Here is a 14,295-nt window from a genome sequence, read left to right as displayed (position 1 = left end):
GTCCAAATGGAATCCCAGCCCAATCATACAGACCCCAAAGTGTAGCAAAGGTACTCAGATTATGACTTTGTAATGAGATGTATCCTTGGTTGTATGCTTTCCCATGGTCTGACAGATAACCAAGATTTTCCTCCCAATCCCTTAAGTACATCCTGAATTTGAGGGATGGGCTGCCTGGTACAGTTTTTCTGTCCGGTTCCTGATAATCTACACAGAGGCAGAATCTTCCATCCTTATTCTAAGCACAGACTTGGTTATGACATCTTGTAAGTATTCCTTACCTGACGAAGGGAGCTTTGACTCTTGAAAGCTTATACCCTGAAAATCTTGTTGACCTCTAAAATGCTACTGGACTGGAATTGAGCTATTTAATTAAGGCTGCATCATGATCCTAATGTTATCACTCTGTAATCCTGTAAGAAGGGGATGCTGCAGCAGGTTTTGTGCTAAGGCAGTGCCAGAAGTTGTTTCTTGGGAGGCAAACAGGATCTTTTGTCTCTAATCCAGCAATCTGACAAGGAAATCTTGGGGTGACTCTTGGGGTTCCTCTACTGCTTTTGATGGTTCTGTTGCATCTTTTCCCTTGACCATAGAGTCTCAAGATGTGCCTTAAGTTTGTGAAGCTGAGATCCCTTTCCCCCTCCAAATAATTCCTCAGACCGAGACTAGGAGAAATTGCCTTGATGAGAGCTTTTAAAACTCCATTTCCAGTCTGTTAGGCCCAGCTGCTAAAACTCAGCCTCTCTCTTGGCTGAAGGCGGCCTTTCTGTCAACTTATTTTGAAATATTTCCCTTGGCTTGATTGCAATCCGGAAAGCAGCTTCCTGTCCGCCAATATTTTACTGTTTTGTTTTTTCCCCACCCCTGAAAAGGACCCTCCAGGAGCTTGAATCTATTGCTCGAGCAGTGCCCCCCTCCTTGGCTGCAGCACTGAACTCTGCAACCTGCTCTTTAAGTTTCAGTAACATAGAGATTCTCTGATCCTCTTATTCTTTAGATCAGCACCATTCAAATGCTGGACTATATGCTTGTGCAGGGGCAAAGTGCCTCTTTGTTGCAATCTTACAGCAATCTGTCCCAGAAAGGCTGAGAGCAGTTAGCCACGACGCTTCTCTGACCGTTTAACTCTTTCACAAGGCCTCTTTTCATCCGAGGTTTCCTTCTGTTTCCTCCTCAGCTTTGTAGATTGATCTCTTGGAGGGGGGAAAATCAAACCCTCCTGGCTGGCTTGGAAAATGTTATACCTCAATCTGTGGGTGGGGGGGCAGGAAAAGTCATAAATATCACCTTTTGTTTCTTGAAAACACACCAAACATGAACTATATAGCACATTCAGAACTGTTTTCCACTGAAGTGATGTTGCTCAGCTCACTGGTGCATTGGTGTGCCTGATGCCGCCCACCCAAATCCTCTCAGTGGGCATGATAATATGGAAACATTCCCCTGATTAATAATCACACTTTCACCACCGAAGTGGTGCCAAAGCCAAAACTAAAGACCATATATAATTATTCTTATACAAAGTGTTGGTATTTTTATAATGTATTAAATAATGAACACACATTTTCCATACAAAATTACCTTAAAGAATCTTTGCTTGAAAAACTCAACGTGCCATAATGCTGGTTCCAACTCTCATTTTTAAAGCAGGTAAGTAAGGCTCTGGTGCTTTCTGTTGTGGAATTATAAGGGGAAACACACAGTCAGCAGGGGAGGGAAGATGGCACGATTGTCTGACACGCCAGCCAGCCCCCTTCTTGTCCCCAGACTGCTGGTCTCTGGCCTCTTGCCCCAAGGGCCCCTGCTTCACAGCTGGCAATGCAGCCCTCCTTTGGCGATGCCCAGTCAGTGGCCCACCTGGGCATTTAAGCCTTGCTGAGTGGAGGGGCTGCTCGTCTGTGCTGGGTCCAGAGGAGCCGGATGCCCGGTAGTTCCATCTCCTTTCCACCCCTCCAAACCACTGCTCTTAACCACTACACCACAGTGGCTCTCCAGTCTTGAAGGGACATCCATGAGAGTAGGGCTGCGGAGGAAAACAACCAGCATTTTCTGGAAGAAAAGGAGAAAGGCCCACACGCAAGTGGGGGTAGGTGCACGGATCCAAGACACACACACAATGTGATGGCCAAAGGAGCAGTATTTATACCCAAAAATGGGTCCTGAGGCGGTATGAGGTATTCTAGCAGGAAAGCCAGAGAACAAAGAATTGATTGCTCTTCTGGGGTTACGACACAAGGGTGGGAGAGGCTAGGTGGGTCATCAGGACCCAAAAGAATCCCCTGATTGATTGGAGATCAATGGGTGCAGGTAGGGTGAGTCATGGTCTGCTCAGAGCGCTGATTAAATAATCTGAGGGTGACACAATGGGGTTTCGCTAGCCCCTTTGTCCAGCCAGGCACACCTTAAGGGCCAGAGGAAAAGTTCAACTGCCAACCTCCTTCCTTCCCATGCTTGAACACAACAAACCAGATCCCAAAACTCTCTGAGGGGCATCCATTTTGTGGGGAGGGGTGCCCTGCTTTGGAGTCAGTCTTGGAGACCCCCTGGCCTCCATGAAGCCCTTTAACCGGAGGAGGGGGTCCGACTGCTCACATGAGTTCCTTCTTGAGAGCAAATCAGAAGTTAGGGTGCAGGCTCAAAGTTTCCCTCCAGTGCTGCTCTTGACCAATCACTGCGAATGTCTGCATTAAAGTAGATTAACCTTTAATCCAAGGAGAGGGGCCGTGGCTCAGTGGCAGAGCCTCTGCTTGGCATGCAGAAGGTCCCGGCATCTCCTGTTCAAAGGGACCAGGCAAGTAGGTGATGTGAAAGACCTCTCTCTGCCTGAGACCCTGGAGAGCCGCTTTCGGTCTGAGTAGACAATACTGACTTTAATGGACCCAGGAGGGTCTGATTCAGTAGAAGGCAGCTTCATGTGCTCATGTGTAACCTGCCAAAAGGGAAACCAGTAACAATCCATTACAACACTCTGACAGCTGAGCCAAATGGTGAAATTGTTCATGGGATTCAGTTTCCTTTCCCAGCTTAGTCAGTCACCATGTACCTGTCCCTCACTTCCTGGGAAGTAGGGCCAGGATTTCATCATGACCCCACTGCAAAGGATAAACCAGTGATATTCTAAGACCCCGATTCTCCTTTCATAACACTCCTAGTATCCCTTCGGGCTTGTCCCTTGCTACCTGGGGCAGGAACACATCTAGGGTTGGGGGTGGAGCCTGGGTGTTTATGAAGTCCAAGCAGAGCCTCTTTTCCAGTCTCCAGGGCGAGAGGGGCTCTTTGTTTTCACACCAGATGCCTCATTGTCCTCATAGGTTCCCCGCCATTCATTCATGGAATTCAGCACAAGGCAGCAATTGTATGCAATCAATAGCTAAAATAGCTCCACACCACAGCCCAAAATCAATGCCGAGAAAAGTCTGAACAAGGAAGATGCATTTTCAGGCCGCATTTAAGAAGCTAAAAACACCCGCAGCTCCCTCACCAGGCTGGGGGCAGAGGCCGAGAGGTGGGCAGGAGACGCTGGACCGGATGAGGATTTGGAGCAGCAATCCTGGCAGACCCTCCCTCCAGGAAGGCCGGGGGGGGGGGGTCTCCTGTCAGCCTTTGCTGGGGGGAGTCCAGCAGCTTCGTTTCGAGGTGAGGGAGGCCGGTAGGTGGTTCTGGCACTTAAAGGGAAGCAATAGGGCTTAAGAGCAGCAGAGGTAATATGTGTCAGGAAGGCCAGAGAAAGATTTTTTAAATTGTTATTTTCACATTGTTTTAATTGTAAGCTGCCTCAAGCAGGAGAGGCAGCATAGAAGAATGTCAATCAATAAAGCTCTGGCAGGCGGGATGCTGACGCCTGCCGTTCCCCAAGGCCAAGAGAAGGACGCTTCCCCTCCGACACAGCTGCAGAAGGTGCGGCCCCCAGGGCCTTTTGCACACATACCCCCCCCCAACACCTTTGGATAGGGGTCATGGGGCTATAATCCAGTTGGAGTCCCTTGGCCGGGGGGGGGGGGGCAGCCTGAGCAGTTCCTCCCCTTTCTGGGGCTGGGCCTTCTTCACCGCTGAGCCTTTTGCCTCTCCCTGCCTTTGATGTGAAGCTGCAGGAGGGACTCGGCTGCCTCCTTGGGAGAAGCAAATCGATAGCTCACAGCCGGCTCTTTGAAGACAGGCAGGCTGCGCTGGGGAGGGTAGCCAGGGGACCTGGAAGGCCGTGCCGCCTTTAGGATGTCTCCATGCTCTACCCAGACAAAGTCAGCTCAGATTCACCCACCCGAGGTCCACATTCACACGGCAGAGGGGTGAGTGATGAGCCTGGTCAGATCCGATGGCTAAGGAAACCAGAGAGGCACCACTCAGTTGGCTCCGTAGGTCCCGCATCCAACGGTGAGGAAGAGGAAGAAGAGTTGGTTTTTATATGCCAACTTTCTTTACCACTTAAGGAAGAATCAAACCGGCTTACAATCCCCTTCCCTTCCCCTCCCCACAACAGATATTCTGTGAGGTAGGTGGAGCTGAGAGAGCTGTGACTAGCCAAAGGTCACCTAGCTGGCTTCGTGTGGAGGAGTGGGTACAAGGCAGGAAGGAGTGGTTTGGAGCGGTGGAGTCTGATCTGGAGAACCAGGTTTGATTCTGAAGTGCCTGGTTGTCTTATAGAGTCCAATAAAGACAACTAGGAGGAGGTTAAAAGCAACAGTTCTTTATTTAGCTAAACACAGACCTGGGGTGAAATAACCCACAAATAAGATGCAGAGTTACTCACCAGAGAAACAAAGGAAAGTCAGTATCATTTATGCATTCGCATGGGGCAGGCCCATGGCTGCTGACAAGCAGATTGATACACAAAAGCACCAATGCACATTAGGTGTCTACTCCACTCTAATTAGCATAGCCTATAGATATTGCCCAAAGGCATCTCTAAGCAAGTGCTAGGGGTCTTGTGATCTTGGAAGTAGAAAACACATTCCTAAGGATGAAGGTAATTCAGAGCTCTCTACTGGTGAAAGGCCGTACCAGGCACAGAGAGCATGATTTGTTGGTTTATGATTCCTGGATGCCAACTTCCCCAAAGCTTCCATGTGTGTGCATATGAGTACGTAGTATTTTATACCAGCCCTTATATCTGGGCATTTCAATTCCCCACTCCTCCACATGGTGGAGGAGTGGGGAATCAAACCTGGTTCTCCAGATCAGACTCCACCGCTCCAAACCACTCCTTCCTGCCTCGTACTTTAATTTGCTACCCTCTCCCAGTTCAGATTCCATCAGTGCATTAGGGTTTCTTCCCCAACATGCATCACTTTATACTCATCCACAATTCTCCACATTTGCCACGTTGTGGCCCTCTCAGCCAGAAAGATGTTCTTGGCACGTCGTGATTTTCTTGGTTTTCAGAACTCTGACTATTTTGTTGTTGTTGTCTGCAAAGGTGGTGGCTGCCTCCTCCCGACTTGCCTCTGGTTCTAGGCTCATTTAGAAAGAAGTTAAGTAGATCCTCAGGAAAACTTTGTTTGGGGAAACATCTCTGGAACTCCTCCTTATGTAAGTTCCACAGGTCAAAATGTTTGTTTTTCAGTCTATGTGGATTCTGCATTTTCAGATTATTATTTTTTTAATGCAGCATTACTTCCTTGGGTGCTGACTTTAAAGCTATCGCACATTTTAAACAAATCATAAATAGAAGCAGAGAAGGCGCCAAGGGGCTCCTGGGAGGCATGGAGATCCAGTAGCCACCCCTCAGGCCCTGAGAGAGAGGGGCAGAGTATCAGACAGAGACAAAGGGATCCTCCAGCCACCTGTCAGTTCTCCCTCTCTGTCTCTTCCACTTCAAACTCACTGGCTCCTTTATCTGTCCTGTTTCTGCCCTCTGGTGCTTTGGTGGGGTTCACTCCAAATACTCCAGAGAGAATGACATTGTCTACAGTGAAAAACAGTGGTAGAGCAGATAGGCAGCCAGACTAGGGCTGGTGGGAGAGCTGGGTTCAGATCTCGCTGTGGTGCTGGGCGTGTCACTGGCTCTCTGCCTAGGCTACCTCTGCACAGTTGTTCTGAGAAAAAACAGGAGGAGGATAAAAAAAATGCACCTTGCACTTTACAGACCCTGCAAGTTATAATACTGTTTATGCCCAGACTGAGTAGCAGGAACTGTTATTTTGGGCCTAGAAATGTTTAAGTTAAGAATATTATGGCCAGAAAGAGAGAGACAGAAACCACTCTGTACCACAGAAGGTGTTACATGTAGGGATGAGCCAAAGGGGGTTGAGGTATTCACAGAGGAGGAGCTGGCATGCCTGGCCACGCATCTCGGGTATGTATGGCCATGTGTGGACAATTAAATGAATAATGAGTAACACCAATGTGGCTTGTATAGGAAGGAAAGGAAACCCAGCATGGGCTTCAGCAAAGGTGCCCCCAAATCTGGATCCCTGGAGCTGTTTTCATAAGTCCAAGAACACCAGAAGAGCCCTGTTGGATCAGACCAGTGAGGGTCCATCTAGTCCAGCATCCCATCTTACACAGTGGCCAGCCAGTTCCTCTGGAGGGCCAGCAACAGGGCACAGAGGCCGAGGCCTTCATAAGAACATCAGGAGAGCCCTGCTGGATCAGACCAGGGAGAGTCCACCTGGTCCAGCATCCTGTCTTACACAGTAGCCACACACAGTTCCTCTGGAGGTCCAGCAACATGGCATAGAGGCCGAGGCCTTCATAAGAACATCAGGAGAGTCCTGTTGGATCAGACCAGTGTCCCCCTAGTCCAGCATCCTGTCTCACACAGTGGCCAGCCAGAGCATAGCAGCCAAGGCCTTCACCTGATACTGCCTTGTGGCCTTGGTAGTCAAAGGTTTACTGCCTGTAAACCTGAAGGCACCACGGCTAGTAGACACTGATGGACTTCTCCATGTTTCTATCTAATCCCTCTGAAAAGCCATCTATGCTCGTGGCCATCACCACATCCTCTAGCAGCGAATTTCACATGTTAATCACTCATTGAGTAAAGGAGTCTTTCCTTTTGGCCACCCTGAACCTATTGACCATCAACTTAATTGGGCAGCCCCAAGTTCTGGTATTTGGGGTGTGGGGTTTTCGTGCTCCAACCATGTGTCAGGGGAGCATACGCTACTCTCCGCCCTCTTGATATGAGTGGTCACCATTTTGTGTGAACAGGGCAGTGTAGATACGTGTGTACACACATCCTTGGTACACACATATGAGTTCCCTCAAAAATCTGGGGTCCTGTATTCAAGTAATGCATGTGCACGGAGAATACACATGTGGCCCTGTTCACACGAAATGGCAACTGAGTATATTGGGAGGATTAAGTGTTGAAGACACGTCAGTTATATGCAGCTGGATAGCCACAGAGACTGACAAGGGCAAGGATCCGTCCTTGTGAAATGATTTGTCAGGCCCTTTCCTCCCTTGCCACCTCTGTCTCGTATTTTCTCAGATCACCACCCCTGGTTGCAGTGTGGGAGCTCTGTTGGCACAGTGGCCCAGGGCCCTACCCATACCTCTCACCCCCTGGCCCTCTATGACCAGGCAATCTAAGAAGGATGTAGACAAGCTGGAACGGGTCCAGAGGAGGGCAACAAAGATGGTGGGGGGTCTGGAGACCAAGTCCTATGAGGAAAGGTTGAAGGAGCTGGGTATGTTTAGCCTGAAGAGGAGAAGACTGAGAGGGGACACTATAACCATCTTTGAATACTTGAAGGGCTGTCATATTGAGGATGGTGCCAAGTTGTTTTCTGTTGCCCCAGAAGGTCAGACCAGAACCAACGGGTTGAAATTAATATCAAAAGAGTTTCAGTCTAGACATTAGGAAGAATTTCCTAACAGTCAGAGCGGTTCCTCAGTGGAACAGGCTTCCTCGGGAGATGGTGAGCTCTCCTTCCCTGGAGGTTTTTAAGCAGAGGCTAGATGGCCATCTGTCAGCAATGCTGATTCTATGACCTTAGGGAGATCATGAGAGGAAGGGCATCTTGGCCATCCTCTGGGCATGGAGTAGGGGGTCACTGTGTGTGTGTGGGGGGGAGGTAGTTGTGAATTTCCTGCATTGTGCAGGGGGTTGGACTAGATTACCCTGGTGGTCCCTTCCAACTCTGATTCTATGATTGAACTCTCCTGGAGCAAATGGTCTCTACCCACTCCCCCCCATCCATAAGTGGCTCCAAAGCTGGGGGAGGGGCTCCCTTTAAAGATCAAATCATTTGTTCAGAGGCAATTGAAATTTGCATTATTAATACATTATTTAACCTTTGCACAAGACTGTTCTATCCTTTGTGATTGCTTCTCCCCTCTCCTTTCTCCTCATCAGTAATGGTGTAACTAATTTTGGCTGCCATCTGCCCTTCCTGAGAGGGATTTGAACTGCCGGCACACGTCTCATCCTTGGATTGAAAGTGGGGCTCTTGTTCAAGGATGCTTTCAGGCCCCGGGACACACCCCTTGAAAGGTCTGTCCTTCTTTGACCCTCCCGGTATCCCCAGTGCTCAAAGGAGTCGGAGGGAAGAGCCTTCCCCCCCCCTTAGAGCCATCTGTAGCCAAGAGAGGCCACAAAACACAGCATACAAACAAGGATAAAAGAACATGAAAGATACTGCAGACTTGGCCAACCTGAGAAATCAGCAGTGGCTGAACATGGACTGACACAAACAGGACACAGGGTCTTATTCCAAGACACTGAAAGACTGGACCATTCTACCAACTATTTTGTCAGATTGCACAGAGAAGCCATTGAAATTCATAAACATCAGCACAACTTTAACAGAAAAGAAGAGAGTTTAAGAATGCATAAGGCTTGGCTTCCTGTCCTGAAAAACCTCCAGACTAACAAAGACTACAGTCCACAATAGCCATGCAGATTAGCTTTGGATTTCACACATTAACAGATCACTTCAGGATACAATGGTTCCATATTAACATTAGCACATTATCTGGATACTTACAGGACAATGGTTAGCACATTACCTTTGTTACTTTTTGCAGGACAATGATTCAGCTCAACCCCCCCCTTTCTGACTATATATTACTCTTCCTATACACTTGACACTGAGAGACACTGTCCTTCAGTGTTACTACTCTGAAGCTGCCTGCCACAGCTGCTGGAGAAACGTCAGGAAAGAAAATACCAAGACCACGGTCACACAGCCCGGATAACCTACAAGAACCAATCTGCAGGGAAAGCACAGCGATCCTTTGTGGTGGCAGTTGCCGTTGAGGGCAGAAGGGATCAGGAGACTTCTTTCTCCCCTCCCTTCCCCTCCCCTCCCACTTTTCTGCCATGATATAGTCAGACAGCCACAGTTGAGTCTCCCATGTCTGATAGGGTTGCCACCCACTTCTCCCACCAGTGGTGAACCCTATCTAGTTGGCCTGGGGAGGAGGGGGCTGGGCCCCAGAGACCAGCAGGGAGTTCTTCGCTGTCCCTCCACTCTGGTTATTAACCTTTGCCTCTTTCCCACCATTTTATGACCCATGACCTTCCAAAGACTGATTCTGGAGGCGAGGAGGCAGAATCCCCGGACCCTCTGGGGGGGTCAGGCATAGTGCCCACCCCAGGACATGGAGCTCCTGCCTGGGCCCTGCTCTATCCTGTGACTCAGAGTCACCTCCCTCCACACTGGCTGTGTCTCCCCATCCCATTCTGGAGCCCCACCCCTGCCATCAGCCCTGGAGAAACAGAAGGAAATGGGCCCAAAGCAGAAGGGCGCACAACTGCCCCGTAGCCTGAGGCCTCCTCTCTGCTGGGTCTGCTCAGGAGGGAGGACACCACGAAATCCACCCAGAAGAGGCAGAGCAGCAAAGTGATGAAACCTGGACCGCACAGTCACACCATCTCCTTGCTGCAGCAACTTACCCTGAGCCTAGCCAGGTGGTTCCTCAGTGACCCACACAACCCCCGGGGCCTGAACTTGCTGCAGCCATCCACCACCAAGGCCAGGACCTGAGCCTCATGTCTCTCATGGCAAGTTAGATCCCCAGAGATTCTAAGGTTTCTTCCATCATGAAGGCTTATTGAGTACAAGGACCCTTGGGCCTGGCGGGCCTATGGAAAATGGTGGGGCTTGGAAGACGGGCACGAGCAGCAATAAAACTGGACATTGTTCAGGGCTGTCTCGTCCTCGTGCTCCTGAGGATTCTGCACCTTGGTCCGGATGCCGCAGATGCCGCCTTCATGGCACCTGTTGCTCCAATCTCCAAGCACGCCTTCGGCCAGCCCATCCCCCGCCAGGGGTTTGCGAGAGGAGGAGCACGTGAACACGACGTTGGTAACTGCCATGTTGTCATGAGAAGTTGCGTCTTGTGTTTGCAAGGCAAAAGAGTCCAGGTTGCCATCGGAGCACAGGCGAGCAGCAGACCAGGCTCCCCACCTGAAGAACAAGCAGAAAGAAGGAAGAAGAACATGGTGTGAGTTTGCTGTTTGCTTGTAGGGAATGGCTCTATTACTGCGGGTGGAAGTTGAGGCCTTTGAAAGAGGAGGAAGAGGAGGAGGAGAAAGAGGAGAAGGAGGAGAAGAAGAAGAAGAGTTGGTTTTTATATGCCGACTTTCTCTACCACTTAAGGGAGATTTAAACCAGCTTACAATCACCTTCCTTTCCCCTCCCCACAACAGACACACTGTGTAAGAGTGGGGAAACAAATCCAGTTCACTAGATTAGCCTCCGCCACTCATGTGGAGGAGTGGGGAATCAAACCCAGTTCTCCAGATCAGAGTCCACCACTCCAAACCACCTAAAGGAGCTTGGAGAAGGTGATCCTCCAGTTGGTGAAAGAGGGCCTAAGAATTTCTGAATATAAGAGCCCTGGTAGAGGGGAGGGGTCATGACTCGGTGGGAGAGCACACTTGATCTGCAGGTAGAAGGTCCCGGGTGCAATCACAAGCATCCTAAATCACAAAGATCAAGTAGTAGTTTTGAACCTGGGACCTTCTGCATGCCAAGCAGATGCTCTACCAGGGAGCCACAGCAACCCCTCCACAATCCTGCCCAATTTCCTCCCCCCACGTCTGGCATGTTTGAAAAGAGGCCGAGGCGGAGCTTCTGTCTGGCAGTGACAAAGCACAGGTGATCAACTCGGTCCCCGGTCCCCGTGAGCCCCCTCTGCAAGGGGGGGATAGTACTGGGAGGCCCACTGCAGTCCTTTCTCCTCTCCACAATTGGGCACTTAGGATCCCCCATGTGAGGGCTTACAGTTCCTGAATGTTTCCTCCAAACTGGATAAAGAGAAGGACAGTTAGACCCAACAAAGTGTGTTGGTGCCTCTAATTAACTCAAGAGCTCAGATGCTCTCTCCCATGTGCCAGAAATTTGGGAGGTGAGGACCCTTGGGTGAGGGAAACAGCTTCTGAGAATTTCATTCCAGTTGCCTGGGAGACAAACAAAAAAATACATCTGGGCATGTGTTTATCCTTGAAACCGGTGCAAATGTCATACAAATATATTAACAACCCTGAACACCTGGTCTAACGAGGATATTAATGAACCCAGAGTTTTAAGGAACAGAATAAGCCGAACACAAACATTCTGTGCACTTCCCTAAAAACTTGTCAGTGACAGTCAATCTGCCATAATCCACAGCCTATTAAATTGCTTTCAGAATTAGAATGTATGTTCGTAAATGTCGCTTCCAAGGGAGTTCTGCATATACATGGCACACGTGTCCCCTCCGAGCCGTCATGAAAGAAGCACTTCTCAAACGGCTGCCAGGGAGTTTAACGCTCAAGCTGTGAGTAGATTGGCATCCCGCTCAGATTTTCACTTCAGGGGAGCCAAAGATTTTCACTTCAGCCACCCACTCAAGTTCAGAAGAAGTAGAGTAGGTTTTTATACCCTGATTTTTCTACCTAAAGGAGTCTCAAAGCGGCTTACAATCATCTTCCCTTCCTCTCCGCAACAGACACCTTGTGAGGTAGGTGAGGCTGAGAGAACTGTAAGAGAGCTGTGACTAGCCTAAGGTCACCCAGCAGGCTTCATGTGGAGGAGTGGGGAAACCAACCCGGTTCACCAGATTAGCGTCTTCCACTCATGTGGAGTAGTGGGGAATCAACCCCGGTTCTCCAGATTAGAGTCGACCGCTCTTAACCACTACACCACGCTGTCTCGAAGAGAACTGTGACTGGCCCAAGGTCACCCAGCTGGCTTCATGTGCAGGAGTGGGGAAACCAACCCGGTTCTCCAGATTAGAGTCTACCGCTCTTAACCACTACACCACGCTGACTTGTGACTAGGTCAGTGAAGGGATGCAGCAAAGGAACTTTTTCCTCCTTCCCTTCCACGGCATCCTTCTCCATAAAGCAGGAAATGAAAGCCACGCAGCTAATGCTGCAGATGAAACCGGAGCAGATTAGTCTGGACCAACGGACACAGCAGCAGCAAGTGATCTGTCTTGGTGCATGTGGTGGGGGCTTCGAGCGGTCCCGTTGCCAAAAGAGCCCCCTCCAGCTGGCTCTCATCCGAGGGGAAAGAACACTCCCCACTCCCCAACCTGCACCCTGATCTGGGAGAAGGAGTGTTACTCACGGCCCCACAGTGGACGTGACGGCAGACAGATCCGAGCAGCGCAACTTGACCCCATTCACACCCGTCTTGTCTGTGCCGTGGGCTGGGGAGTGAACCTTTAAGGGGGAAATTGGAGACAAAATGGATACTGGATGTCATGGGAGCAGCAGGAAAGTGCCGGGCAATCCCAAGGGGCCCGCCTGAAGGTCCCTTGGCAGATGCTGCCGGGAAGGAGGGCTCTGGGCACCCAAGGTTGGGTGGGATAAATAAAATCAATGGATAAAGAAAATATAATTTATTTAAGGCGCTATGTCAGGATAAAAATTATTTTAAAACATCATTAAAACAGCACAATGGCATTTCCTGAGGTTGATATACTGTAACCACGTGACAGACGCATTTCGGCCTGTTTGACCTTCCTCAGTGGTCAATTTAAACCCATGTAAAACATACAGATATATATACATATACAGACAAGTATATATCAGACCAGGCATGTATGTAGGTTGTACACTATATTTCCAATTATACAAATATGCGGTTGGATTGTCTACAAGTTGTTATACTGGGCTGTATATGTCTCCCAAATAAAATGTGCGTGCAATCATCAACCAGGTAAAAGAGGGCTCTGCCAGGGTTTCCAGCATGGCAGGCGGGCTTCCCTACCTGGTGGGCAGCTCCATTGGTCAATCTTCATGTCCAGCAAGACCCAGACAGGGCTGCCCTTCTGCCCCTCCCCTTGCCTTGTCCTCAAGTTACAATACTGGGCCCCGTGGGCTCTTCTGTGCCCTGACATGGGGGGGGGGACCCTATCCAGATGCCAGGGCTGGCTGATCAGAGAACTAAGCAGTTGAAAGGGGCCTAAAGAGCATCCAACCCAACCCCCTGGGCATAGCAGGATGACCTGAAGCACCCCTGACTAATAATCACCCAACCTCCACTTAAGCATCTCCAAGGAGGGAGAACCCACCACCTCCCCAGGCAACCGATTCCACCACTGAATTGTTAAGAAGCTTTTCCTAACTTCCGACAGCCTGGCCCTGCCTCTGCTCCACGGCCCTCTTTCCCCCGGACTTCCACCCCACTCAATAATGGGGCAAAGATAAGCTTTAACACCCTTCTTCTCACTGGCTGCAGCCCACAGTCAGCGGTGCTCCTTTCTTTTCTCTCTTGGCTCATCTTCTTTGCCTCCCCAGAACCCCCCTGCTGCAGCCTCAGGTAAGTGGGCAGCCCCCCGACTGGCCCGCGCTTTCCCCAGGCAGCCTTGGCTGAAAATCCTGACCATTTCCCAGTGCATGCCACCCAGTTGCATGCACCTACGGGCCCACGAGTTCGATTCCTCCCCTTACGCTCACTCTTCATTGCCACCTAAGCCCCCGCTTACGTACCTGCAGCTTAAAGCCATTGGCACAGGTGCCTTCCGGGCAGAATTCCGGCCTTCCCCAGATGCCCTGGGGGCCTCCCTTCTCAACACTGATGACCTGCTTATCATTTGGGGGTCTTCTGGCCTTTGTCAGGTGTTCAAATCCCCCAGTGAGACTGAGAAAAAGGCAGAATATGATGCCCACAGATGTGTGCATGATGTTCACCGACGCCAACCTGTGTCCAGCTAGGAAGTGCGTTTCTGTCTCTGACTGGTAACGCCCCCTTTCCCTGGTGGTGAAACGGAGACCTTATCTCCCAGGCTGAGGTCAGCGTGACTGGGGCTCCCTGACCAGCCCCACGGAGGTGCACAGAGGTGAGTGAGAGGCTCCAGGCCTCACCCACAAGGTGTCCGTCTGATGTAGGAAGTTCCTCCTACGTAGCAACACAT

The 14,295-nt window shown here is 50.1% G+C and overlaps 1 protein-coding gene across 1 annotated transcript; it reads right to left on the bottom strand.

Moving 5' to 3' along the window:
* Positions 1-10,030: 10,030 nt before the first annotated feature.
* Positions 10,031-14,062, bottom strand: LOC130479719 (vitelline membrane outer layer protein 1-like). Its single transcript, XM_056852127.1, has 3 exons — positions 13,871-14,062; positions 12,504-12,598; positions 10,031-10,355 (listed from the first exon to the last, which is right to left on the bottom strand). The coding sequence occupies exons 1-3, from the start codon at positions 14,060-14,062 to the stop codon at positions 10,031-10,033; spliced, it is 612 nt and encodes a 203-aa protein (XP_056708105.1).
* Positions 14,063-14,295: the final 233 nt, after the last annotated feature.

This window comes from Euleptes europaea, chromosome 6, assembly GCF_029931775.1.
Source record: "Euleptes europaea isolate rEulEur1 chromosome 6, rEulEur1.hap1, whole genome shotgun sequence".
Lineage (NCBI taxonomy): Eukaryota > Metazoa > Chordata > Lepidosauria > Squamata > Sphaerodactylidae > Euleptes > Euleptes europaea.
The sequence above is the reverse complement of the archived record's forward strand: the minus strand, read 5'-3'. Positions and strand labels throughout refer to the sequence as shown.